Here is a 27,902-nt window from a genome sequence, read left to right on the forward strand (position 1 = left end):
CTCTCTCCCTCTCTGGTTGCTGACTAGGATGATGATTAGTTTCACAGTCTCTTGCACTTGAAGAAAGTTTCTGCTCTGGCAGCCTGGAGCCTTCCACAGTAAACAAACAATACCTTGTTGTAAATCCCATATTCAAGGCCTGATCCTGCCCCCATGGGAGTTTTCCCCATTGACTTGAATAGAACCAGGAGCTAGCTATAAATGAGAGCAGGGGAGGAGAACATCTCCCCTCAAAGAAAAGCATTGGGAGGGACGAAGAAGAGGCACATTTGTCCTGTTCTCTTCCCTGTGATAAATCTTGAAGGGATGAATACTCAGGAGACTCCCTGCTTCCCTAGCTGTCTTCCCCATGGGGGTCAGTGGGGCTAATGACAGGAATGTTTGCTCTCCAAGGCTGCCAATTGCTGCAATAGCAAAGGAGCAATTAATAATGGAGCAGAGCTGGCTGATTTCTTCCTTGCTCTGTGCCTTACTGGGTCCTCCTTTTCCGCCATCTTATCCTTTAGGGGGTGCACAGCTGCTGTCTACAAAGCTGAAAGTAGCATATGACGACTCATGTCACCACATGCCTCCTCTTTGATGCAAAAGGATTGGAAGCCAATTTGGTGGTTTTCAAAGGGTCCTACTGGACTTCTTATTAGATGAGTAAGATCTCCCTCTCTGCAATTAGTGGATGTGGTCCCTTTGCCCCTGCAGTCTGCCTTGTTGGTACCAGAAATTACAGCAGCTACATGAAGAGAACAGCTAAGATGCAAACAGAGGGTCAAGCATATACAGCTCCTAATGGAGACCATTTAAAAGGTTCCCTGAGACAAACTATTATGTCCTGTAGAGCCTAACGAACAAAATACCCCCCATGCATTTAAAGTGTTCCTTGGCATTGCTCATCACATGGACTTATCACTCTTTGTAGCTGCCAAACTCACTATTGAAACCTCCTCTGGTCACCAGCACAGTGTATGCATAAGAGCTATGCAGTGTGACTTACCTGTCGGGGTGAGGTGTCTCCAGGTGATGACAGGCTCGGGGCGTCCATTTGCCATGCACACCAGGGTCACGTTGCTGCCCTCATTCACAGTGACATCCGAGGAGATATTGGAGATCTTTGGTGGAACTGTGAAGACAAAAGAATGATGGAGCAGGTTACCCAGAGTTCTGAGGCCCCATGAGCCTGACACACCCAGAGTCAGCCATTGAACCTGCTCACAGATAGAACTAATTACTACTATGACTACTATTTGTTAAGCTCCACCACTGCCGAAAACATAGAGGAAGTTCTAGTCTTGGCCTCAAGAAGCTTGCAGTCTAAATAGAGATGCAAAACAATTCAGGCACAGAATCCTCTAGATGATCCAGAGGATGTTTCTACCTGACAGCAGAGGCCCGACCTGAGTGACCACCTTGAGGTACTGACAAAAAAAATCATCAGTTGCTTACTGGAGGTGAGGCCTCCACTGATGCTGAAGCAGAATTGTGCTCAGTCAGTTTATGGATATTTATTTGGGAGTTACTGTAAGGCAGGAAATTGCTCATGGAGAAGAGTCTCTGGCTCATGGGCCTTTTAATGTTTGCTTGCTACGTGCATGCCAGCATTTCTCACTTACAGAAGGTGTGTGATCACTTGGGGGCTTCCTGGAGTTGGTGTGTTTAAAGAAGGGATTTGAAGGAAGGAAGGGTTGGCCACTTGGAGCACCAGAGAGAGAGGTCCAGGGGTAAGCAATGACATGGAAGGATATAGGGAACGGTTGTGTAGGGAGGCTTGGGCAGAGAGAAAGGAGCAAGGGAGAGAAAGGGGGAAGTGGAATGGAGATATAGGCAAGGCCAGAGGAAAGTCAGCTGGGCTGAATGCCCTTAAGAAGCAGTTTGCATTGACTAAGGTTACTGCCTTACACAATTCCTTGAATGCCAAGGGGATAAATTCAGTAATGATGTAAATAGTGTTGTTGGGGAGTTAAACAGCAGATGCAAGCCATAAAGCAGCATAGCATGCGTGGATGTGGCATTCAGCAAGTGTGCCAAATGAGCACAACTTTTACACACTGGGAGGATGGAAGGGGGATATAGAATTGGAAGAGTAACCAGCAAAAAACCAAGGGAGTAAGGCTGAGGAGAGGAATGTTTAATAATACACCCTCCTGTTAGCTGCTTCCTGACTACTCAGCTATAAGAATGATCCCCCGGGGATATCACTGCTCCGAATATCTGCCTATGGCAATCACATTGTGTTGCAGTGCAGTGCAAGCGTCTAGCATTCTGATCACAGGCTATTATCATGCTGGTGTTGCTTTATGTTTGGTAAGGGTTGGGTACTCACAGAACTTGCAAGCAACTTGCGTGACTGAACTGGGGAAGCACTAAAGTGTAAGTAGGTGCCACAACTGTCACAGTACTTCAATCTCATTTCCACATTCAAAACAGCCCAGCTGGGTCCTTCTACAGTTCTGATTGCCCATCTAGCTGGCTTCTGCAGAGCCAGGCCTAGAGGCACTGTGCAAACTTCCTAACTCACACTGGGCACAGGCCAAGGCTATGTATTAGCTATTATTACATCTCCTGAGCACAGACAAAGGCATCCTGCTGAACACGGCACTGTTTTGTTGGCAATGTAAACAATTGCTCACCATAGGTTGAGCTTGCAGCTTGCCATACTTGTTTCATTTGTGATCTAAGTGGCCAGATTTTAACCCAATACAACTAACTAGCTCCTCCAGTTCTTAACTATCTAAAGCAAACTCTGTTGTGGAGTGTTGCAGCTGGTGATAATATTTCTGTAGCATGTTTCATCCAGAAATATCCCAATAGGCTTCACAATGAATATTCACCCAATCTGGAGTGAAGGGCAGCAGCCAGAACATAGGGCAATGCACCACACTGTGGGGATAAGGAGAAAGGAAATGTTGGTTAAGGATACTGGAATAAACCCTTGTCTCACAAAAAGTACCATGCAATCTTTAATATCCAGAAGAGTGGACAAGACTTTCCTTTGAGGATCCTTAAAATCCTCCATAGAGGTAACATTTGGTCTATTGTGGGAATTCTAAGGGTTGAGCTGACTTCACTAGGATTTGAACTTGTGTCTCCAAGTACCTGAAGGTTAGGCCACTATGTCTTCCCCTGAGGCAGTACAGATTGTTCAAGTCTCCTTTCTCACATTAATGTCTCACATCCATGCTTCAAGCTCAGGGGATGCAGGGGAGCTCAGTAAAAAGATTGTTCTTCTCCCCACCCCTCTCATTCTCAGCTTTAGAATGTATATGGGGAGTGAAACAAGATCCTTTTCTGCTTTGTTTACCACAGAGTAAACAGACCAATGCTCCGTTCCCCCGGCCAAGTTGGTTGACGGCCCTTTGGAGGCAGAGATGCCCATACAAATTGACTGGGAGGAAGAAAGGCTGCCCACCTGTTCCACCACATTCTTAGGAATGTCCTTAACATCCATGATTGTCCAGAATTACCACTGTCTCTAGCCCCAACTTCATGGCCAGTGTTTCAGAGTCAAGGTGAAAAGTGGAGAGCACAGGGCTGCTATGTGTACAACTCCCAGTAGAGCTTGGCTGAGTGACTGAATTTCATCTGCCATTTTGTTGCCCAGTGTTGATAAATGCAAAGTAATACACATTGGAAAACATAATCCCAACTGTACATACTGTGACAGGGTCAGGCCAGATGGCTACAGGACAGTGATTTTTTTATTTGCATAACACACTTACAAAATAAAAACAGCAGCATATGCAATGAGTAACAAAGCAACCAATCACAATTGTTTTCTCATTAGCTTCAGGGGAGGGAAATGTTCAAGCTTGCCTGGGCCCAGAGCGAGGGGGCTTCATCGACTCTCGTGGTCTTCCACCCTTCCGAGTTACCTGGTGGCCCAGAGCGAGGGGGCTTCATCGACTCTCGTGGTCTTCCATCCCTTCGAGTTACCTGGCGCCACGCCCGAGTGTCACCAACAATTCCTTCCTCTGAAAGCACCCAACAAGAGGGGCAGGCTGTGGGGTGGACAATCTGGGGGGGGGTGAGGGGGGGACACGTGCACCCACGTGTGAAAGGACCCCTCTAAGGTGGTGGTGTCCGGAGCAGCAATGCCTGGGGCTGGGGTCCCTTACTCTCTCGTCCAATCAAAGGGTCAGACAAAAGGACGCGGACGGAGACACGGAGCAGAGAACCTTGGACAGCGCCCACCGCTCCTCAAAAGTATCAAGGGAGTGGGCGGACGCTGCCCAGAGGAACTCAGCCCGGATACGTGAAAAGACCGAGGATCGAAAAATGGCCCCACAGTCAGAGGAAACTCCATCGGCCAACCTCCTCTCTCTGGTTTTATAGATGGCCACTTTAGCCAGGGCCAGGAGGAGGTTAACTAGGAGATCCCGTGACTTTGTGAGGCCACGGATGGGGAGTGCATAAATAAAAAGGTGAGGGGAAAAATGCAACCAAAAACGTAATAGGAGATTTGTGAGGAGCTGGAGCAGGGGCTGCAGCCTGGCACACTCCAAATATACATGCGCCAGGGTTTCCCTCACACCACAAAAGGGACAAGTATCTGGGACAGGGGTGAACCGCGCCAAATACGTGCCCGTGCTCACAGCTCCATGAAGGAGCTGCCAACTGATGTCCCCGACGGGCCTCGGAACCAAGGTGGAATATAGGCTGGCCCACCGGGGCTGCTCACCCTCCAAAGATGGCAGAAGATCTCGCCACTTTGTGTCAGGGAGGGACACTAGAGTGAGGACGTGAAGGGTGTGGAGCACGAGCGTGTATAGATGTTTCCTTGTTGCAGTTTGGAAGCGTACCGGCTGCAGTTCATGCAGCTGGCTCGCAGTGAAGGGGTGAGAGGGTCTGCGGGGCAGGGGTCCAATTAAAAAGTCCGGCGGGCCTTGGGTAGAGGGTGGGTGGGGCGTGCCCTCGAGCAGGACCCAGTCGAGGTAAGCTCGAGCAGCGGGCGGCAAAGCAGCCTTCACCTCTTGAAGTACGCGCCGGGGGGTGTGAGGTCTGGAGAGCCCCATGCACCGGGCGAGCGTCCGGGGATCCAGCCAGTCTCCCCGGTTGTACTCCAGAAGATCTCCAACTCTTGTGACTTCTGCCAGGATCAAGCTCTGGTGCACCGAGCGGGACTCCGCCACCTGCACACGGAGCTGGAGTTTGTGTAGCAGGGGCTCCGCGAGGAGATCTAGCCCCTCGGTGGCCGCCACGGACCTGGTTGTTAAAAACAGTTTCCAAGTCTGGAGGGGGTCCGGGTAGAAGACCGGCAGCCTCGAGAGGTCTGGCGGAAGACCTCCTGGATGGAGATAAAAGAGCTGCCGGTCATATCGGAGCCCTCGGATGTGGCGCAGGATGGCATGCGCCAGTGTGCTCCACACCGAACTGCCTGCACCATAGAGGAGCCTCTGTAGGGCCTGGAGGCGAAAGACACGGACCTGAGTGTGTAGACACTTCAGGCCCGGTCCTCCTTCCTTCAGGGGTAGATGAAGAACCCCTACAGGGGGCCAGTGTGTTCCTGACCAAAAGAACCCCAGAATCAATGTCCGGAGGTTGGTCAGGAAACCCGGGGCCGGGACCAGGGTGTTGAGCCGGTACCAGAGTGTGGACAGGACTAGCTGATTAAGCACCAGCGCTCTCCCTTGGAGGGAGAGACATCGGAGTAGTCCCATCCATTTCCGGAGACGCTCTATCACCCTGCCCTCTAAATTGTCCCAGTTTTCCGGCAGAGAGGGATGCGTGGCAGAAAGTTAAATGCCGAGGTAGAGCAGCGGACCCACGCTCCACTGGATGGTCTGAAGCGCGGGTAGGAGGGAGCTCGCCTGCTGCCAGTCTCCTACCGCCAAGCCAGAGCTCTTGACCCAGTTGACCCAGGCGGAGGAGGTTGCCGAATAGATGGCCTGGCAAGCCTCCACCCGCGCCAAGTAGCCGGGGTCCTGGATCACGAGGAGCACATCATCAGCGTACGCCGACAAGACCAGCTGCAGCTCCGGTTCCCGCAGCACCAACCCTGTCAACCTCCTGCGGAGGAGACAGAGGAAGGGCTCGATAGCCAGAGCGTACAGCTGGCCCGAGAAGGGGCACCCCTGCCGTACTCCTTGCCCGAAGCTGACCGGTTTGGTCAGGGTCCAGCTTAACCAGACACTCTGCGGAAGTGTACAGCACCCGGAGAAAACCCACAAACTGGGGTCAGAAGCCAAACACCTGCAGAGTGCTCAGGAGGTACCCGTGGTCCACCCTATCGAAAGCCTTCTCCTCATCTAGGGACAGTAGGGAGAACGACAGACCTTCTCTACACCCGAGTTCCAAAAGGTCCCGAACCATAAATAGGTTATCAAAGATACTGCGGTCCGGAACGATGTAGGTCTGGTCTGGGTGGATCACGTCCGCCAGCACAGACCGTAGCCATCGCGAGATTGCTTTCGCTACGATTTTATAGTCCGTGCTGAGGAGCGAGACGGGACGTCAATTTCGTAAATCACGGAGGTCCCACTTCTTCGGCAATAAGGCGAGCACAGCTCGCCTGCACGAAAGAGGGAGGACCCCGCTCTGCAGAGACTCGGCCCAGATGGTGACTAGGTCTGGGCCGAGGACGTCCCAAAAGACGCGGTAGAACTCCACGGTCAGCCCATCCATGCCTGGAGACTTATTAGTGGGCATACGACGGAGGGCCTCCAAGAACTCGGCCAGAGTGAGAGGCAATTCTAGCCAGTCTCGGTCGCTCACGCTGACCGTAGAGAGCTCCTCCCAAAGCACTCTGCAAGCGCTAGGGTCGGTCGGATCTGGGGAGAAAAGACTTGCGTAGAAGGCTCGGGCCCTCCCGCACATCTCCACTGGTTCCGTGAGGGGGGTGCCGTCTTCTGCAAGGAGGCAGGTGACGTGTTTCTTAACCCCCCTCGTTTTCTCCAGGGCACAGAAGAAGCGGGAGCCGCGATCCATCTCCCGAAGGAGGCGGATGCGGGATCGAACAAAGGCGCCCCGGGCCTGATGGTCCTCGAGGGCCAGGAGCTCCTCCCACTTCTCCAGGCATGCTCCGCAGAGGAGCGAGTCTTCGGGGCTGGCGGCCAAACGCCTCTCCAGCTCTAAGACCTCCCGTTCCAACTGCTCTATCACCCCACTTCTCCATCGGCAGGTGCCCTGGGTGTAGTCACGGAAGAAAAGCCGGGCGCGCACCTTCCCCAGGTCCCACCATTGCCGCGCCGAGGGAAAGGCATGCCGCTGCCCTCGCCAGGCCAGCCAGAATTCCCGGAAGGACATCACAAAGCCTTCGTCCTCCAACAGGCTGTTGTTAAAATGCCAATAGGCCAGCCCCGGCCTCTCCGCACAGAGGGAGGTTGTCACGGTGGTTAGGTGATGGTCAGAAAATGGGGCCAGCCGAATGCTGGAGGAGTGGGCTCGTGAGAGATGGAAGCGTGATAAATAAATGCGGTTCAACTGGGAGTGGCTCGACCGATGGGCTTCCACCTGGACAAAGGTGAACGTGGAAGTGTCATCTGGGTGGTGGTCATGCCAGATGTCCACTAGGGAGTGATATTCAACTATCTCCCGGAGGGTGTCCGCGGCGGCCGGGCTCTGCTCGGTCCCTGAGTGGTCTCGCTCCTCGAGGGTGGTATTCAAATCCCCTCCCAGGACCAGGCACTTGTGAGAATGTAAGGTGCCAAGGAAGGCGGACGCCTGCTGATAAAATTGCAGCAGCTCCGGGCCCGATGTCGGGGCATAGACGTTAACAAGGTTAACCACGAGCCCCTCTATATAGACCTGGAGATGCAGCAGGCGACCCAGCACGGCCTCGGCGACCCCTAGCACCTCGGGCCGTAGTTCGGGGGAGAACAGGGTCGCCACTCCAGCCTGACGAATCATGGAATGGCTAAAGTAGACCCTGTCCCCCCACTCCAGCCGCCAACTGTCTTCGGCGGTCAGATCCATATGGGTCTCCTGCAGGAAAATCACAGAGTACCCTCCCTCCCAAAGGAAGGAGAGCACCTGGGACCTGCGGAGAGCCATCCTACAACCCCAGGTGTTCAACGTTGCGATGGTGAGAAGTGTCATGGGAGGGGGCCGGGGGGGGGGATCCTCACTGGCAGGGACACTTGCATCCCCCAGCGGGCTGCGCAACAGTCCTTGACCCATCCCGTAGGTGAGTAATTGGTCACGGAAGACGCGGACCCGCCAGTAGGCCACGGCATCCTGCTTCCCCATCCCTTTACCTTCCCCCATGAGGGCCCTTGTGGCCCGGAGGATTTGAAAAAAATCCCCCCATCGCTGGAGAGCAAGCTGTACCTTGTTGCAGGAGCCACGGCCATCCTCTAAAAACTTCCGCAGCTCTCCTCGCAGCTCATGGGGGTTTGGGGTTACGGTTTACTGGTTGTTCCCCGGCGGGACCCTTGGTGCAGCCCCGTGGTCCACTAAAACGGACAAGCAGGGTGTGGACCCCCAACTGAGTGCCTGATGGGCTGGAGCTTCTAGGCCTGCCTCAAGCTCTGGGGCGATAGGGGGCGGTGGAAGGAAGATAGCAGCTCCTAATGGGTCAGGGCAGGAGAACACAAAGACTGAGCCCTGGGGGTCATCAGTTGTGAAAAGGAAGAAGACAGCCCCGGTGGCGGCAACAACATTGCAGGAGGTAAATTGGATAGGGGCAGGGGCAAAGGTGAGGTTCTGGGTTTCGGGAGGAAAGCAGCTGGATGGTGGCGCCTCCCGATCAGATTCGAGGATTAAGGGGTGGGGAGGGAACTCTCACTGATACCAGGCACGGGCTTTATGGTGGATTTAGCAGCCACAGCATCAGGAGGTGGATTATCTTCTGTTGGGCCCCCGCCCCGGAAGGAAATCGATTGCTCCGCACCAACGGGGGGTGCCCCTGGCGACTCGTGTCCCGGCCGCATGGTGCCAGCTGTCACCTGAGCAGGCTCGGTGGTCGTCAGCAGGGTGCCATCAGCGGACGGATCGATGGAGGAGTCCAGGGGCTCCTCGGAGGTGGGAACAGAAGCAGCAGTTAGGGGGAGGGAGCATGGGGAAAAGAGGGGTGGAGCCAGGTTGCCCAAATCAAGGTTTGCTGGCAAAAGGTTGTCCTCCTCCTGGGCAACCAGGGTCAGATCTAGGGCCTCGATCTCCTCAAACATGGAGGAGAGGACACTTTCCGTTGCCCCGGGGTTCTCCCCGCTGGCACCCGCCACAACGGTTGCCTTGAGGTTCACGGAGGCTTTGGGTAGCGTCAGGACAGAAGGGGCTTCCTCGAGGGTCTCGGAGGGGAGGGTCTCCCATGGAGGAGAGACACTACCTTCCGGTGCTACCACGTCTTTCCCGGCTGACACCGGTGGATGGGACGCACTCGTGGGCAAAGCGGAAGGTTTGGCATCAGTGCCCCCTTCCTGGTCTTCCGGGGGGCCTCTGCCTCTGGTAGATGAGGCGGAGCTCGAGCCTTCTGCTTGCCTCGCTTCCCCTGGACTAGGCCCCAGCCCTCCATGGCATCATCTGGGGGCTAGTTAGCAGGGGTCGTGTCAGGGGGTAAAGGCGATGGCTCAGGGACTTGCGAGGGGGATGGTGGGGCGGCGTAAGGGAGGGAGGATTCTCCCTGGGGCAGGCTCTCTCCCATGCCTGGTGGTATCTCTGCCACACCCTCCTCCATAGGCCCTACCAGATTTTCAGCAGCGAGGGCGGGGCTCTCCCGCTCGACTGGGCGTTGTAGGGGAGGTGCCCCTTGGGCCTGAGCGGGAGAAGTAGTGGTCCGAAGAGGACGGGGGGTGGGTTCAGGTATCGGGTGGCCAGAGGCGTCGGCAATGACGGGGCCGATGTCCTGCCGGGTCTCGGGGATCCCAGATGCCTCTTCTTGCCAGGCTAAGGGGCAGTCTCTCTGGACATGCCCTGACGCCTGGCAGAGGTAGCACCGGGTTTCCCCTGTGGAGAAATACACCCAGTAATGGGCCCCCTGGTGGGGGACTAGGAAGGACCCCACGAGCGCCTCTCCGTCATGCACCGCTGACGGCTGCACTTGCCGGCGGAAGGAAAAGATGTGACGGAGGGTGGGGTCCTTGCAGCTCAACGGGAGAGGGCTGATGACAGAAACAGGTTTCTCCAGGGTGGAAAGGGCAGGTAACAGGGCAGCACTGGGGAGAAAAGGAGGGACAGAGGTCAGGACCAGGTGGATCCCCAGGTCCTCTAGTGGCTCTAGGGGGACAAACACCCACCCCACCCCACCGCCAGGCCCCTCTCCACCGCCTCCTGGGCGGCAGCCTCCGATGCTAAGAAGAAGACAACCTTCCCATACATTTTGGAGGCCGCCACAATGGCCGAGGGCCCCACCACCCTCACCAATGCCCGCACGTAAGTCTCCACGTGGGGCGAGGCGGGCACCAGGAGGCATCGGACACCGTACTTCCTTGTCATGGTGGGGAAGGGGCCCCGGCCGCTGTTGATGGTGGCGGAGGCAGTGGGCGGGAGAGATGACGAGGCGGCAGGCGCGGGGGCTGCCGCCGCCCGGGCATACATCCTGGGGGGTGAGGGAGGGACACCCGCAGAGCTGATGAAGGGGGCAGCGAGGAGGGATGCCATGGTCGGTGGCGGGGCCGCAGCAGTGGGGGTGGCCCCTGCCACGGGTGCCTGGTGGTTTTAGCAGGGCTCTTCCCCTTCTCCTTGCCCTGGCCTTTCCTGCTGGCTGGGGGGGCTCCCCTAGAGTCTGGGGAGGTGGTGGGCATGGCAGTGGCGGAGGTCACCCCGGTGACCTCCATTGCCGATGCCCCAGCAGGGACGGTGGCAGGTGGTTAACAGGAGTTGCGGTCAGGTAAAAAGGGATAGGCTGTGGGATGGGCAGTTCCGGGGCGGGGGGGGGGGTGCGCACATGAAGGCGAAAGGAGTCCAGGAGAGCTGGCTGTATTTCAAGGAATCCCTGTTGAGGTTACAGGGACAAACCATCCCGATGTGTCGAAAGAATAGTAAATATGGCAGGCGACCAGCTTGGCTTAACGGTGAAATCCTAGCAGATCTTAAACATAAAAAAGAAGCTTACAAGAAGTGGAAGGTTGGCCATATGACCAGGGAAGAGTATAAAAATATTGCTCGGGCATGTAGGAATGAAATCAGGAGGGCCAAATCGCACCTGGAGCTGCAGCTAGCGAGAGATGTTAAGAGTAACAAGAAAGGTTTCTTCAGGTATGTTGGCAACAAGAAGAAAGCCAAGGAAAGTGTGGGCCCCTTACTGAATGAGGGAGGCAACCTAGTGACAGGGGATGTGGAAAAAGCTAATGTACTCAATGCTTTTTTTGCCTCTGTCTTCACTAACAAGGTCAGCTCCCAGACTGCTGCGCTGGGCATCACAACATGGGGAATAGATGGCCAGCCCTCTGTGGAGAAAGAGGTGGTTAGGGACTATTTAGAAAAGTTGGACGTGCACAAGTCCATGGGGCCGGACGAGTTGCATCCGAGAGTGCTAAAGGAACTGGCGGCTGTGATTGCAGAGCCATTGGCCATTATCTTTGAAAACTCATGGCGAACGGGGGAAGTCCCGGATGACTGGAAAAAGGCTAATGTAGTGCCAATCTTTAAAAAAGGGAAGAAGGAGGATCCTGGGAAGTGAGGATCAGCCTCACTTCAGTTCCTGGAAAAATCATGGAGCAGGTCCTCAAAGAATCAATCCTGAAGCACTTACATGAGAGGAAAGTGATCAGGAACAGTCAGCATGGATTCACCAAGGGAAGGTCATGCCTGACTAATCTAATCGCCTTCTATGATGAGATTACTGGTTCTGCGGATGAAGGGAAAGCAGTGGATGTATTGTTTCTTGACTTTAGCAAAGCTTTTGACACTGTCTCCCACAGTATTCTTGTCGGCAAGTTAAAGAAGTACAGGCTGGATGAATGCACTATAAGGTGGGTAGAAAGTTGGCTAGATTGTCGGGCTCAACGGGTAGTGATCAATGACTCCATGTCTAGTTGGCAGCCGGTGTCAAGTGGAGTGCCCCAGGGGTCGGTCCTGGGGCCGGTTTTGTTCAATATCTTCATAAATGATCTGGAGGATGGTGTGGATAGCACTCTCAGCAAATTTGCGGATGATACTAAACTGGGAGGAGTGGTAGATACGCTGGAGGGCAGGGATAGGATACAGAGGGACCTAGACAAATTGGAGGATTGGGCCAAAAGAAATCTGATGAGGTTCAATAAGGATAAGTGCAGGGTCCTGCACTTAGGACGGAAGAACCCAATGCACCGCTACAGACTAGGGACCGAATGGCTAGGCAGCAGTTCTGCGGAAAAGGACCTAGGGGTGACAGTGGACGAGAAGCTGGATATGAGTCAGCAGTGTGCCCTTGTTGCCAAGAAGGCCAATGGCATTTTGGGATGTGTAAGTAGGGGCATAGTGAGCAGATCGAGGGGCGTGATCGTCCCCCTCTATTCGACATTGGTGAGGCCTCATCTGGAGTACTGCGTCCAGTTTTGGGCCCCACACTACAAGAAGGATGTGGATAAATTGGAAAGAGTCCAGCGAAGGGCAACAAAAATGATTAGGGGTCTGGAACACATGACTTATGAGGAAAGGCTGAGGGAACTGGGATTGTTTAGTCTGTAGAAGAGAAGAATGAGGGGGGATTTGATAGCTACTTTCAACTACCTGAGAGGTGGTTCCAGAGAGGATGGTTCTAGACTATTCTCAGTGGTAGAAGAGGACAGGACAAGGAGTACTGGTCTCAAGTTGCAGTGGGGGAGGTTTAAGTTGGATATTAGGAAAAACTTTTTCACTAGGAGGGTGGTGAAACACTGGAATGCGTTGCCTAGGGAGGTGGTGGAATCTCCTTCCTTAGAAGTTTTTAAGGTCAGGCTTGACAAAGCCTGGCTGGGATGATTTAATTGGGGATTGGTCCTGCTTTTGAGCAGGGGGTTGGACTAGATGACCTCCTGAGGTCCCTTCCAACCCTGATATTCTATGATTCTATGAACCACCATATGTTTGTCCAGAGAGTCCTGTTTGGTTGGCTGGTGCTTCTGGCCCACGCGGTGGAATCAGGGTGAGCAGCTAAGTCCAGAGGCAGATGTTAAACAGCCAGCAATGACAGTGGAGGAGGCAGCTGTGAAGATGGTAGTGTGTGGGTTGGGAGGACACAGACGGATCGGGGGGCAGCTTCGTGCCACACCCCCTGTGTCCCTACAAACACAGTCATGACACAGTTAAGGCCTCCCCCCACATGAGAGCACAGTTCGAAAGTTACTCAGTCTTGGGCTCCTCCATGGCAATTTGTAAGTTCCCCGGGTGGTGTTCCTTTGGTAGACGGCTGTTTCTCTGTCTGTCGGGTTTTCTTTTTTGCATTCCAGAAATGCCAGAGCAAGTGATAAGATTCCTCTCAACTGGAGATGGGTCTGCAGACAAACAGCAAGCGGCTGGGCCTGGGGGCTGGGTCCTTCCACCCCCCTCCCGGGGAAGCGGGCTGGGGTGGAGTGGGGGCTAACAGCCGGCCGGCTGCCGGGCAGCACCCTAGCAACAATGGAGAAAGAAAAAAAAACAACAAAAGGAAAAGAAAAGGGGGAGAGCGTCTGACCTGATCGGGGGGGAGCCGAAAGCAGGGGCAAAAAGCAAGAAAAGCCCAGGCCAGATGGCAGCAGCAGGAGAGCAGGCTAAGTAGGTCCTTTTTCCCTGGGTAAGGTAACAGGGAAGGTTTTGTTTTTTTTTATAGACTAACAAATTTATTTGAGCATAATGTGACAGGGTCAGGCCAGATGGCTACAGGAGAGTGAAAGAAGGCAGATATATTAGCCCCAGGTTAAGTAGGTCCCTTTTCCCTGGGTAAGGTAACAGGGAAGGTGTTTTTTTTTCCAGCAAAGTTCCATTTTATTAACCCATGATTTGAATATTTCAGCAAAAATAAATTAGTTTACCAGCAACAAAATGTACTTGTGAAGTCTTTGTGACAGGGTCGGGCCAGATGGCTACAGGAGAGTAATAGAAGGCAGATATATTAGCCCCAGGTTAAGTAGGTCCCTTTTCCCTGGGTAAGGTAACAGGGAAGGTTTTTTTTTCCAGCAAAGTTCCATTTTATTAACCCATGATTTGAATATTTCAGCAAAAATAAATTAGTTTACCAGCAACAAAATGTACTTGTGAAGTCTTTGTGACAGGGTCGGGCCAGATGGCTACAGGAGAGTAATAGAAGGCAGATATATTAGCCCCAGGTTAAGTAGGTCCCTTTTCCCTGGGTAAGGTAACAGGGAAGGTTTTTTTTTTCCAGCAAAGTTCCATTTTATTAACCCATGATTTGAATATTTCAGCAAAAATAAATTAGTTTACCAGCAACAAAATGTACTTGTGAAGTCTTTGTGACAGGGTCGGGCCAGATGGCTACAGGAGAGTAATAGAAGGCAGATATATTAGCCCCAGGTTAAGTAGGTCCCTTTTCCCTGGGTAAGGTAACAGGGAAGGTTTTTTTTTTCCAGCAAAGTTCCATTTTATTAACCCATGATTTGAATATTTCAGCAAAAATAAATTAGTTTACCAGCAACAAAATGTACTTGTGAAGTCTTTGTGACAGGGTCGGGCCAGGTGGCTACAGGAGAGTAATAGAAGGCAGATATATTAGCCCCAGGTTAAGTAGGTCCCTTTTCCCTGGGTAAGGTAACAGGGAAGGTTTTTTTTTTCCAGCAAAGTTCCATTTTATTAACCCATGATTTGAATATTTCAGCAAAAATAAATTAGTTTACCAGCAACAAAATGTACTTGTGAAGTCTTTGTGACAGGGTCGGGCTAGATGGCTACAGGAGAGTAATAGAAGGCAGATATATTAGCCCCAGGTTAAGTAGGTCCCTTTTCCCTGGGTAAGGTAACAGGGAAGGTTTTTTTTTTCCAGCAAAGTTCCATTTTATTAACCCATGATTTGAATATTTCAGCAAAAATAAATTAGTTTACCAGCAACAAAATGTACTTGTGAAGTCTTTGTGACAGGGTCGGGCCAGATGGCTACAGGAGAGTAATAGAAGGCAGATATATTAGCCCCAGGTTAAGTAGGTCCCTTTTCCCTGGGTAAGGTAACAGGGAAGGTTTTTTTTTCCAGCAAAGTTCCATTTTATTAACCCATGATTTGAATATTTCAGCAAAAATAAATTAGTTTACCAGCAACAAAATGTACTTGTGAAGTCTTTGTGACAGGGTCGGGCCAGGTGGCTACAGGAGAGTAATAGAAGGCAGATATATTAGCCCCAGGTTAAGTAGGTCCCTTTTCCCTGGGTAAGGTAACAGGGAAGGTTTTTTTTTTCCAGCAAAGTTCCATTTTATTAACCCATGATTTGAATATTTCAGCAAAAATAAATTAGTTTACCAGCAACAAAATGTACTTGTGAAGTCTTTGTGACAGGGTCGGGCTAGATGGCTACAGGAGAGTAATAGAAGGCAGATATATTAGCCCCAGGTTAAGTAGGTCCCTTTTCCCTGGGTAAGGTAACAGGGAAGGTTTTTTTTTTCCAGCAAAGTTCCATTTTATTAACCCATGATTTGAATATTTCAGCAAAAATAAATTAGTTTACCAGCAACAAAATGTACTTGTGAAGTCTTTGTGACAGGGTCGGGCCAGGTGGCTACAGGAGAGTAATAGAAGGCAGATATATTAGCCCCAGGTTAAGTAGGTCCCTTTTCCCTGGGTAAGGTAACAGGGAAGGTTCCAGAAAAATCAGGAACCTTCTGGAGACAATTAAGACTGACAGGCTGATTAGAACACCTGCAGCCAATCAAGAAGCTGCTAGAATCAATTAAGGCAGACTAATCAGGGCACCTGGGTTTTAAAAAGGAGCTCACTTCAGTTTGTGGTGTGCATGTGAGGAGCTGGGAGCAAGAGGCACTAGGAGCTGAGAGTGAGAATGTGGACTGTTGGAGGACTGACGAACACAAGCATCATTAGACACCAGGAGGAAGGTCCTGTGGTGAGGATAAAGAAAGTGTTGGGAGGAGGCCATGGGGAAGTAGCCCAGGGAGTTGTAGCTGTTGCACAGCTGTTCCAGGAGGCACTCTAAACAGCTGCATACCACAGGGCCCTGGGCTGGAACCTGGAGTAGAGGGCAGGCCCGGGTTCCCCCCAAACCTCCCAACTCCTGGTCAGACACAGGAGGAGTTGACCTAGACTGTGGGTTCATGAAAATGGCCAAACTGAGGGCTGCTGTGAAGCTCCAAGGCAAGCCAATCTGCCAATAAGCGCAAGACCCACCAAGGTAGAGGAGGTACTTTGTCACAATACAAAATGATACAGTCTAAATTAGCTGTTACCACTGCAGAAGGATCTTGGAGTCGTGAATAGCTCTCTGAAAACATCCAATCGATGCGCAACAGCAGTCAAGAAAGCCAACAGAATTTTAGGAAAGGAATAGATAATACGACAGACAATATTATAATGCCTCGATATAAATCCATGATACTCCCACACCTTGAATACTGTGTGCAGTTCTGGTCGCCCAATCTCAAAAAAAGATACACTGTAATTGGAAAAGGTTCAGAAAAGGGCAACAAAAATATTAGAGGTATGGACCAGCTTCCATATGAGGAGAGATTAAAAAGACAGACTTTTCAGCTTGGAAAATGGGGGGTGGATACGATCCAGGTCTATAAAATCTTGACTGGTGTGGAGAAAGTGAATAAAGAAATGTTATTGACTCCTTCACATAACACAAGAACTAGGGGTCACCCAATGAAATTAATAGGCAGCTGGTTTAAAACAAACAAAAGGAAGTACTTCTTTACACAACGCACAGCCAACCTGTGGAACTTATTGCCAGAGGCAGCTGTGGAGACCAAAACTATAACAGGTTCAAAAAAGAACTAGACAAATTCATGGAGGATTAGTCCATCAATGGCTATCAGCCAGGATGGGCAGCGACACAACATCGTGCTCCGAGTGTCCCTAGCCTCTGTTTGCCAGAAGCTGGGAGTGGACGATAGGATGGATCACTGAATGATTGCCTGTTCTGTTCATTCTCTGTGACGCACCTGTCATTGGCCACTGTCAGCAGACAAGATACTGGGCAAGATCGACCATTAGTCTGACCCAGTCTGGCCATTCTTATGTTCTTAGTTTACGGACATCTCTCCCTTATAGCACCTTCCTCAAGTGCCCTGAGTTCAGTGTATTTGGTCCTGGAGTGGGAAGGGGCCAAATGCAATTCTTTGCAGTGACCACTCTGGCTGGCTCAAGACAGATATTGGACTTCAGAGGGATCTAGGCACAGCCTCCCTCTCCTGAAAAGATTGCTTGACATGATGTGAGGCCTTTCAGAACATGAAGAGTAAAGAGGAAAAATGGGTGGACAGAATTCTGGGGGCTAGAAGAAAGTCTCAGACAGCCTGCCAGAGAGGTAATAAGAGAACCTTTAGCAGGAGTGGGAATTAAAAATCACATATATGCCGTATGTTTTTTGTGCCCATCCCGCCCCATCAGGAAAGAGTCACACATAAGACAAGTGCAAATGTGCTCTGGACTGACCCAAGATGGGAACAACGGATGAGGTGGCACGACAGAGCTGATGCACTGGCAAAGCTGTGCAAGGAAAGGCCAGAGTGGAATCGCAGGGGGTACTAAAAGCCAATACTGACATTCAACAATAGAGCTGCAATGAGGAAATATGCTTTGTGCTGCCTCGTTTTTGCCAGAGCTGTCAATTGTCTCAGTTTCCCGAGCACCAAATAAACCCAGGAAATAAAATAGGTCTGATTCACCAGGCAACCTCAATGCCTGGGAGGGAGAAAAGGTGACCAGATGGTCACATCTGGCCTGCCACTTCTCATATGAGAAAAAGGGGGCATCCGATGCTCAAAGCCAGCTGGGAATTTAATGGCTAGTTCCTTCCAGATGCCATCTCAGCCTTCTGGGGGAAAGCAAATTTCACAGTAAGTATGGAGTTTAAAATGTGGCTTAGTTTCGCATGTTCAGAATCCAAAGCTGTCTAGTGCTAAAAGCTATTGGGTGCTAGTGGACAGGCTGATATTACACAAATAAAAGTTGGAAGCTTTTAATTTTGTGGGTGTCAAGCCAGCATGTTAAAATTACCAAAGGTGTCACCACCAGCCGCAGCTTCCTTTGTAACATTCTCTCTTGACACTCATCACTTCTTTGTTCACACCTTTTTAGGACAGTCTTAAAATGAGATGTTTTGACCTTATTTTTTCACATGCGGGTTGTGTTGTGTTTCTTCAGTCACGGGGGTGCTGGAAGTAGGGATGCTAAGAAAACAGCTTAGCCCCAAGGACCTTGGGAGACTAAGCCTCCCTTCACAAGCCATCAAACAGTGATTCTCACACATACAGTATGTCAGGGCCATCAAGGACCGGGCACAAACATGAATTACATTTGGGTAACTTGGAAGCTACTAATGCTGTCACTGCCACCAGACTGTGGGGTGCCCCTGGCAGAGAGCATGCTATTTCTAGACTCAGCTTTTTGGGGAGCCTTAGGGAAAGAGGAGGGGCTTCTTTCATAGCCATCTTTCAGAAAGTCCCTCATGGTGTGACAGAGACTGCTCACAGACTCTTTCTAGCTCAGGGGGATTGCACTGCCAGGTTCCCAGCCTCTGTGGGGCTTCCAAGAGGGGGCAATTGCAGCAATTAGACTAACAGAGAGATGGAGGTGGTCATGGCTATGGGGCAAGTCTCCTTTTCCAGTAATGGCAGGGGAGGATTCCTGCATTCCTTTCAGGATGATCAGCTCATGTCAACGCCACTTTGCACCCAGTGCAGTGGTGATGAGCAAGCAGAATACCACATAAGGCAAAAGGGGTCACCATAAAGTTCTGTATTGTACATTGAAACACTGTTTTATACCTAAAACTATAACACATGCCAGCAACAGATTCTGAATGTTTTTAAATAAACAACTCAGAAGAAAGAGTATGCGAGTTCACAGCCTTTTCTCTCTGGTTCATACTCTATGGGGTTCTTGTGATATCAGGTCAACATCTCAGCTTGGCACCAGTGGAGAAACACACCACATACAATTAGGCATGCGTGGAAGTCTGCTCAGAAGAATCCCAGGACTGGAATAGCAGGAAGTGCTGCAGGTCAGGAATGTGGGGTACTGGCAGAGCTGTGTGGGGCCTAGAACTGGAATAGCGGAGAGGTGGGAGCTGCAGGTGAGGAGCATAGGCAGAGCTGTGTAGGAGATGCTTGCACAGAACCTGCTTGCACTGCACCAGCTCTAGTTAATTGCTGTCAATCCCTCACCTTCATGACAACTACAACTCACTGAAATTTAAATAACAAAAAAAAAAAAGAAAAAACAGACTGAACTCCCCCAGTGCAATCACTGTTACACACTCAGGATAAAAGCAAGTAATTTGTTTCCACACAAAATATTACTGGGTCTCCCAAGCACCAGCTACAGTTACTTGTAACAAAAGGGATGGGGGGCAGCAGGGAAACCACAAATACTCAGAACATCTATTGCTGAAATGCGTGTCCTTTACAACCAAAGCCCTCCAGAGCTCTGCAGCCCTCCTTGATACATCCTGGGAAATGTGTGGGAGGGGGCAACCTGTTATTCCAGGCAAAACAGCTACATCAGCCAGCGATGGTGCTAGACCCTTAGATGCCCTGAGGAGGAAACTGGCCCAGTGCTGGGCTAAGGCTCAAGGGACCACATTCTGTGCATCTTTTAACAGATGTAACGGATTACATAACATGCCACAAAATGGAGAATCAGGCCCCAGAATGTGTCAGGGGTGTCACTGCCCAGCAACAGAATTTAACTCAGGCGACATCTATATGGGCTTAATCCTAGAATACAATGAGTTAAGGTCGCCATTCTCCTGATTGGGAGCATCCTCTAGAGGGAGCAGGCCAGATTAATCTTTTGTGGTTGCTGGCGCCCACACTGTGGCCCAAGCCCCTGCTCCACCTGCACTCTGCCCTGAGGCCCTGTCCACCACTCACACAGAGGGAGTGGGCGGAGAGGCCTCAGGGGAGGAGGTGAAGAGGCCAAGCGGTGCTGGAGCCCTTTCTGCATGTGGGCCCAGCACCACTAGTGCAATTGTAAACCCGCCACTGGGAAGGAGGAGGCATTTCATGCATTTTAACATATGCACATTGTCTTCACACTTTTAGTTGATTTGCCTTAACTTTCCTAAGCGTTCCTACCCAGAGAAGCCCTCAGACAGTTTGTTCTAATAGATTATAGTGACTCTTCCCTGTGAGTCAGCCATCTCCAAGATACCTCCTTCTTTGGCTGGTTAAGCACAACCTAGTCCATATGATTACCCACTCCTCAAAACTAGCAGCCCAAGGAGACTTGTTCTCCTTACTTTCCACTGCTTATGTCCCTACGACCTGAGTGGACTGTTCCCAGCTCTATGAAATAATGATAATACGTAGCACTCATTGTTCATCCACAGGTCTCAGAACTCTTTGAAAAGGAGTATCATTATTCCCACTCTACTGAATGGGAAGCTGAGGTACAAGAAGGGGAAGTAACTTGCCCAATGCAAAAAGGGAGTTGGTGACAGAAATGGGAAGAGAAGCCAACAGTCCACAAGCCAAGCTTTATGCTCTATTCACTGGCCTCAAGAAGAGTTTTTAAAACAGTCCAGGTGAGTACCTTGGGCAAGGTTTAGAGGGAGAAAAGAAAGATAAGAACTCATCACCTTTATCCTACCCCACACATGTATTCTTCCTTATTTACCTTGCTCTTCCTGATTACCTGCCTCTTCTTCATTGCCCGGGGATAGGGAAAATGAGAACTCCCACCCACTACTCCACAGGAGCAAACAGAAAAACATTAAAGCCCTTCTCCAAAATCCAAGGCATTTACAGCCCCAGGTGCTTCCCGATTAGACCTTGAGAGTTCTAATTTCTTCCTCCCTGGCTCCTAATTAACAGCATTTTACAACAAATACAAAGAAAGTAATCAGCCCTGAGGCAGGGGGGACCCTGGTCACTACACACACCTTTGAGCATTTTGGAGCTGCCACCTTGCCAGCCACAATTTGGAGTCCTTTCCTGGGGCAATGAATTGGCTTCATTAGCCATTGTAAAGTTAAAGCCTGTTTGAGGAGAGAGGGCTTGAAGAGGCTGGGCATGCTAGTAAATTCAGCCCAACAGCTAATTTCCCTAGCCTGCATGCAGCAGCCTAATCACAGCTTTTTACACTGGTAACAAGAAACAGCTTGACAGGTTTCAGAGTAAGCAGCTGTTAGTCTGTATCCACAAAAAGAAAAGGAGTACTTGTGGCACCTTAGAGACTAACAAATAAAGATGCCACAAGTACTCCTTTTCTTTTTGAAGAACCAGCTTGATGCTGCTCAGGTCCAGGTGGGTAACAAGCTGAGGGTTACAAAGCAAAATCCAGCCCTTGGGGGTGATGCATGCTAATATTTCTGATGCACTTTGAAGATGCAAAATGAAGAACAAATGATATTGTTCTGCATAGGCTACTTCATGCAACAGCTTCTGACTTAAGAGAGCCACAGACAGAGGCTGCATCAGGGCGAGAGAGCAGAACAGTGCAGTTACTTCACCTGGGTTTTGTTAAACTAAGTAGACTAAAAAAATGGTCCCCAACCTCTCAATCACTGTCTGTTCTTTCATATGTTGGTTTTGTTTCACTAACGCCTCTGTTTGCTTCACCAAACTATTCCAAGCAAACTGAAGCTTTTTCAACCTGCTAGAAACCAAAGACTTTTCAAAATGTATTACAGTGTGATTTAAATAGCATGACAATTAGCTCCATTTTGTCATCTAGACCAATACTGTGCCAGCTTTGGCCCCCTGTATCCAAGTAAAAGTCTCTGCAGAAGCATCTGCAAGCTGCCAGAGCAAAAGTTATCATTGTGAACGTTCAATAGATGGTTTAAGGGGGATTTGTGATTGTCCTACAGTTGATAACGCTATAGTGACTAACAGGATGTGGGGACTTAAGCATATGTATAAGTAAGCTGTTTTGCTGAATGGTGTGGAGTTTCAAAGAACCAACAGATTTAAAAGAACAAATTGCTGACAAGCCACACTCCCTTGTCCAAAGTGAGGCTCCATCTCATGGGCTATAGATAGGTGACTGGCCTATTTGTCTGCATGAGGATGTTTGGCCAAATCCTCTTACTAACAGAGAGAGGCCCAAACAATCCCCCTTCAATATTAACACCCTCAAGCCACTGAAAAGTTAGGATCCAGATCTGGAACTCTGCAGTTCATCTCTATGTAATTCATTTATGTCCACATCCATAGAACAATCAACTAGACATTTATTCAGAGAATCCCTTTGAAGTGAAATTATTTTGTTTCCTGATTGGGAGGGAGACTCAAAAGAAGAAAAAGTCAAAATCTCAAACCAACCTGAAAAATTCTGTGGGGTGGGGTGAAGCGAGAGGGTCTCTATTTTCACCTCCTAGCCCAACCCCTCACTCAGCCTTCAACACAAACCCAACCCCAACCCTCCTTTTCAACTGATTCCAGTTCCAGGACTGAACCCAGCCTTCTTGGCCATCTGTTGATGATGTTCGTCCACCCACACCCAGCTCTGAAGAGTTTGGTCTGGCTAAACACCCACACATTCAGGATGGGGATGTGCTGAATCCACCATTGTGACTTTTGATAGCGCACAAAACCTAGATTCTTGGCCACATACTGAATATGGATACGTCAAATCATGGAACGAAAACGTAATAGGCTAAGTGTACCCCTGCTGCAACTCCCCTGAGGGACTTGGACCACTGTGTACAAAATATTGCATCTTTGCTGTGAAACTGATCTTTGACTAAAATACCAAATTCACAGCATGGCAATAGTGATGTCTTTATTCATAGCACATCTCTCTAAGAGGAGGTTCTTGCTCTTCACAATCCAAACTGCTCTGGTGCTTTCAGCCTGTAATATTGACCCCAACTGCTCTTTGACTAAAGTACACAGGCAGACTGCCTGTGAATAAACAGCATTGTTGACATGTCACATGTAAACAAGAAGTTACAGAAGTGTTTGCTATGCTAATTCTGAGGGATTAACCCTGGGGACTCTGCCTAATCCCCAAATCCTAAATACTTTGAGGACTAGGGATGTACATGGGGTTTAGCATTTGTGATTTAAATATTTTTATGTCTTTTCCATGGACTACATTTAGTGACAGAGGAAGTTATTTGTGGGATTGAAATAATGCAAGATCTGGTCTTCTCATGGATCAGATTCTTAAAGGGCAAGGATAGAAGGTGGCCTTCAGGAATTGCTAGACCTAGGAGAGGAAGGTTTCTGGACAATGCAGGAAGAGCCAAATCAAAACTCTTGTTTTAAGTGAGTCCTGGCTGGACCTGGCTGCTGGTTCCTAGCCCTCTTTTTGGCACGATGGTGTAAATGGGGAGAGCAGGCTGGGCATGGAGTGGAGCTGAGACAGAGCCCAAAGGGGTTCCAAGGTAGGAGGTGCAAGGTGAAAGAGGTTTCCTACCCGATGGGAGGAAGGTTGGAGCTTCCTAATAATTAAAGAACGAGTAGAGATGAAGAAGTGTGAGAGGCCTTAAATTGAAGCTGGAAGTGGGGATGGAGGAGTGAGATAGGAAGGGAATTTCCTCCACTTACACCCCTATGAATAAGTATAATACACTCAGTTGTATTCTTGTGTATGGTACTACAGATACAATTTTGCTAAATCTCTCAGCGGCTACAGCCTGAATGCTCCTCATTCAGCCCTCACATTACCGACATTACCACCTGGCTACGGGTAAATAGGTATTTCCAAAAGAGCAGCCTATCTGCACCACCTGGTGGAAATCTGCGCGCTACTTTAAAAAAAGAAAAGAAAAAGGAAGTTTCTCTTTAAATGCCTCTCCACTGGCTCATCTGATTGGCAATGTGATAGTTTTCATACTGATAAACAAGCCATGAGGCAGTGAGTTCTGATGCTGCAGTGTGCAGTAGTGACTTGCAATATGGCACAGAACCAAGGATGTGGCTCAGTGTCGACACATTCCAATAGCTTTGAAAGGACAAGTCTCACGTTTAAATCAAATGCATCTGGCAGATTTAACAATTCCTCTGTTTAGAGGCTTCACTTCCTAATGCATTCAGGTCTGCAAACTGGGTTGGAGATCTTGTGATAACCATCTTTTGCGCAAGATGTCTGGTACTTCAGGATTCTGGTGGAATCAGTGGTATTGTGTGGTATGTTGGTGTGATCCATTCGGATCCCACGCCAGAGTAGGAAGTATAGAGGTGCCAGGACTGGAAATAGAATGTAAAAACTGTACTCAGACATTTCTGAACTTCAGAAAAAATAATTCTTGGTTTGAGTTCAGGCAAAGCTTTCGAGAGAGGTATGGGTGTGTATCCGATTCAGTTATTTAATAACTCTCTAGATCTTTCTAAGCCCTGGTATAGAATAACAGCCGGATAAAAAGTTACCGTTGACTCCCCAGAAAAAGGACTCGTTGTCCTATTCAGTGAATGATGGACAATACAGAAGGCAAGTTGCTATGGCTGCTTCATCAAATAGCTAGTTCAGCAATCAGAAGACTAATAGACAAATTCTTCTTCTGATGTAAGAGCTCAGTCGAGGCTAGCTGGTAGCTGCTGTTAAGTAGAGAGGTGCTGAACCATATCCCTGAATCCAAGGAAGTTCAGAAATGCCAGCTGTAAACTGTAAACCTTCAGACGTTACCTACTATCTAGTCTGGTGACATCTGGAAGCAGCGCGTGTTCTAAGGACTGTGAAGTTAAGGCCAGCCACTTGCTGAGGAAGGAGCAGGGAGTTCAAGGCAAGGAACTCCTTTCATCATAAATGTTCTCCTGCACAAGTATGATCCAGTGTGAAGAACCTTAGCCTTGAGCTAAGCGAGCAGCTGTGTGGGGAGTGCTATGACTCCCATGGTCACATCCTACAGGCCAATACGGAATCATACTCGTGTGTGTAGAGTTTCTACCCATCTGGTTCCTCTGCTAAAAGAGAAATTCTGTTTTGGCTCAACCATGTGCTGAGAGAACTTGAGGTCTTTAGAAGTGCCCTAGCAGCTCTTCTGAACCCTCAACGCATGATGAAGACTTGTTCCATACATATGGACATCACAACGGACGTTTGGGGATGGAATCCAGGACTTCTGGCTTCATAAACACATGTCTATGCCTCTTGGGTTACAGGAGAATTTCCCTGATTTTTCAGTAGCAGGGTTTATTCTTTTGGGGCTGCCGCAAGTGGGATTCAATTCTGTTCCCACTGAAGTCAATAGGAATTTTGCCACTGAACTCAACATGAGCAAGATTGGCCAGATAGCCAGTAAGTTATACATTAGAACTGCAGTTAGGGTCCTAGGCCTCAATTACATGTCCTCAAAAACGTATGGGTAGCTTCAATTGACTTGTGTATATGTCTGAAGGGACATCAGGGTCTCAGGATTTTGTAAGAAGCTCAAGAGCAGAAAGCACTGAATACAAATGATTGGGAAGAAACTGACAGAGGCTCCTTTTTGGAGAAGGAAATTACACAGATTGGGGACAGTGTGGGTTGCTAAGCTGATTGGGACAAAACCTCTGCAGAAACTCTCCAGCTGAAGTCCTGCAAACAACTACTCGCTGTGCAGAGGGAATCTAGCAACCCTGGCCTCAGAGCAGCAATGATGTGGCATCTTCCCCTGCTAATCAATATACAGAAATGAACACTAATCAAAGCAGTGTACACTTCTGTCACAGCAGGAGATCAAAAACTAAATCCAAATGAAAACCTCTACTGTGCCATCAATTTCTGGTCTCAACATCTCTCATCTACTGACTAGTGGAGCACACAACCACAGCCAAAAAGGAAGGAGGCATGGCCTTATATTAAAGGAAGTGGAACTGGCACTCTGGCAATCAGGGATCAGTTTCTGGGTCTGCCACAGACTTCTTGTGAGATCTTGGGCAAGTTACTTCACCTTTCTATGATTCACTTCCCCATCTTCAGAATGAGGCTAATAATACTTCCTTACCACATACATTATGAGAACAAGGGTTGTGAGCCGCTTAGGTACTTCAGTAATGGATAACTTACAAGGATCTAGATCGAAATGATGCTCAACACCTACGACACTAATATGTCATTTCCTGAGAACAAATAAAAACTAGCAAGATTTGAGAGTTTTAATGATCTCTGCATGGAACTAGCAAACTATCTCACCACAGTGAGATATGCAAAGCTAAGGGAGACTCTTACCAAATACAGAATCAATGGGCCTGATTTTCCACTGGCTGCATAAAGTGGGGGTGAAACAAATTATAATGGTCGTATTTTACATTCACTGTCATGCCATAGGATTGGGTGGGTTGGTGGAAGGAGGAGAGCACTCACTGCTCTATTTAACAGAGATTTCTACACAGTGGAGTGGTGTTTCTGGAACCTGGACCTCTCCATGGTCAGTGGGTGACTCCACCAGTTCTACTGGCCTTGCCATGCTGTGAAACCCCTTGACTCCTTGAGGGGGTGCCAAGGGTTTACTGCTTTGTTTTGTACTGCTGAAAAAAACCTCTGGTCCTTCTGAAGTCATTAGCCAACCTTCAAGCAAACACAACTTCCTTAAGAGAGTTTAAAGACTGATGCTTGCATGCCCTGTAAAGGAAAGAAAATATCAGACACACTATAGAGACCAATTGCTCTTCCCCCTTGGTGAGTGACAGCTCTGTTTGTCAAGAGAGACAGCTTGTCTTGATTTTGAGATAGCTAACTATCACCTGGGGAGACTATTAGAGAGAGAAGCTGGGGAGGAGAAAGAGAAAGGAGGAGACAGAAGAGTGTAGGGGAGAGAAAGACATATAACAGTTGATTTATTAACTTGTTAACTTTGGCAACACACTTTGTGCCTTGTGATGCCAATACATTCATTGAAATTGAAGCTGAATTGAAAGTCAAACACAAGGGAGTGTGGGTGGATAGAAAGAATCACAGCCCACTGAAAGACAAAGAACAATATATTAGTTACCTTAGAAAAACATGGGGCACAATGACACTGGGGACCAACCAGCTTCCCTGCTTCTCTAAGTGGGGAATTGGGGTTCATATTCAAACTGGACACTGTTGACCAAGCCCTCCCACAGAGTATGAGACCACGAGGGAGACCCACCTGGAGAAGGTAGGGAGACTTACAAGAGCCAAAGTGGTAGCAGTATCCTCTCGGTACTTCTTTGTGAACCATATAATAAATTAACATGTAATTGTTAGATGCAAAATCCTGAACCTTAGTGGTCATAACAAGTAGCTAAAACACATCCTGCGGCCAGTGGGTTAAAGGGAGAAAGAGGACTGAGAGTATGCACAGTGTGAGGTCAAGGGAAAGGAAGGGCAAGCAGAGAGAAGGGGAGAGAAGCACCATCTGAGCATGGGCCAGGAAGCTCTGAGTTCTGAACCCAGCTCCGACAATGACTCTCTGTGGTCTTGGGTGTATGTTGTTATTAGAAGCTGTAGGATGCGGTATAAACCTTTGTTAGATCAAAGTTTGTTCCCCTGAAGTGATTTGCTTAATCATGGGAATACAGTACTGAGATCCCAGCTTGTGAGTGTATGTTACCTGGCACGATTACAGAGGTCATCAATAGCCTAGCAAAGGGTCCTGGCAGTTCTTACAGTAAGGAGGCAAAACCCCACCTCTGTTCCTCAGAACTCCACTCATGACTGAAGAAATGAAAATTAACCATGAGATGCTCTCATTAACCCCACAGCTTGCAGAATACAGAGCCTGTGGCAGGTGAAGCAAGGGACATGTAAGAACTTCCTCTCTCCTGCTTCTGGACCCTGTTGTGCTATCCTATTTACACCTACACCTCTGAAGGAAATGAATAGGGCCTGTGAATGCTGTCTGAGAAATCCATACCCTTCACTTTTCTCCCCCCGGCTCACCATTTCACGCACACACACCACCTGTGTTCAGGGAAGACAATCAATTCCTGCAAAGAGCACTCTCTCTCTAGCAAGCTACAGAGCCTGAGAGCATCAGAGGACAATTTCCAAAGCAGCCCAAGACCCCCCGCAACCTCATTTG

At 49.3% G+C, this 27,902-nt stretch overlaps 1 protein-coding gene across 4 annotated transcripts in view; it reads right to left on the reverse strand.

The window, feature by feature from the left end:
* Nucleotides 1-27,902, reverse strand: part of LSAMP (limbic system associated membrane protein) — a 1,352,562-nt gene that overhangs the window by 167,832 nt on the left and 1,156,828 nt on the right. For all 4 annotated transcript variants that reach the window (XM_073308901.2, XM_078848314.1, XM_073308909.2 and 1 more), the window contains one exon: nucleotides 989-1,114. In XM_073308901.2, coding sequence (XP_073165002.1) covers nucleotides 989-1,114 — 126 coding nt within the window. The remainder of the gene's footprint in view (nucleotides 1-988; nucleotides 1,115-27,902) is intronic.

This window comes from Lepidochelys kempii, chromosome 1 (genome assembly GCF_965140285.1).
Source record: "Lepidochelys kempii isolate rLepKem1 chromosome 1, rLepKem1.hap1, whole genome shotgun sequence".
NCBI lineage: Eukaryota > Metazoa > Chordata > Testudines > Cheloniidae > Lepidochelys > Lepidochelys kempii.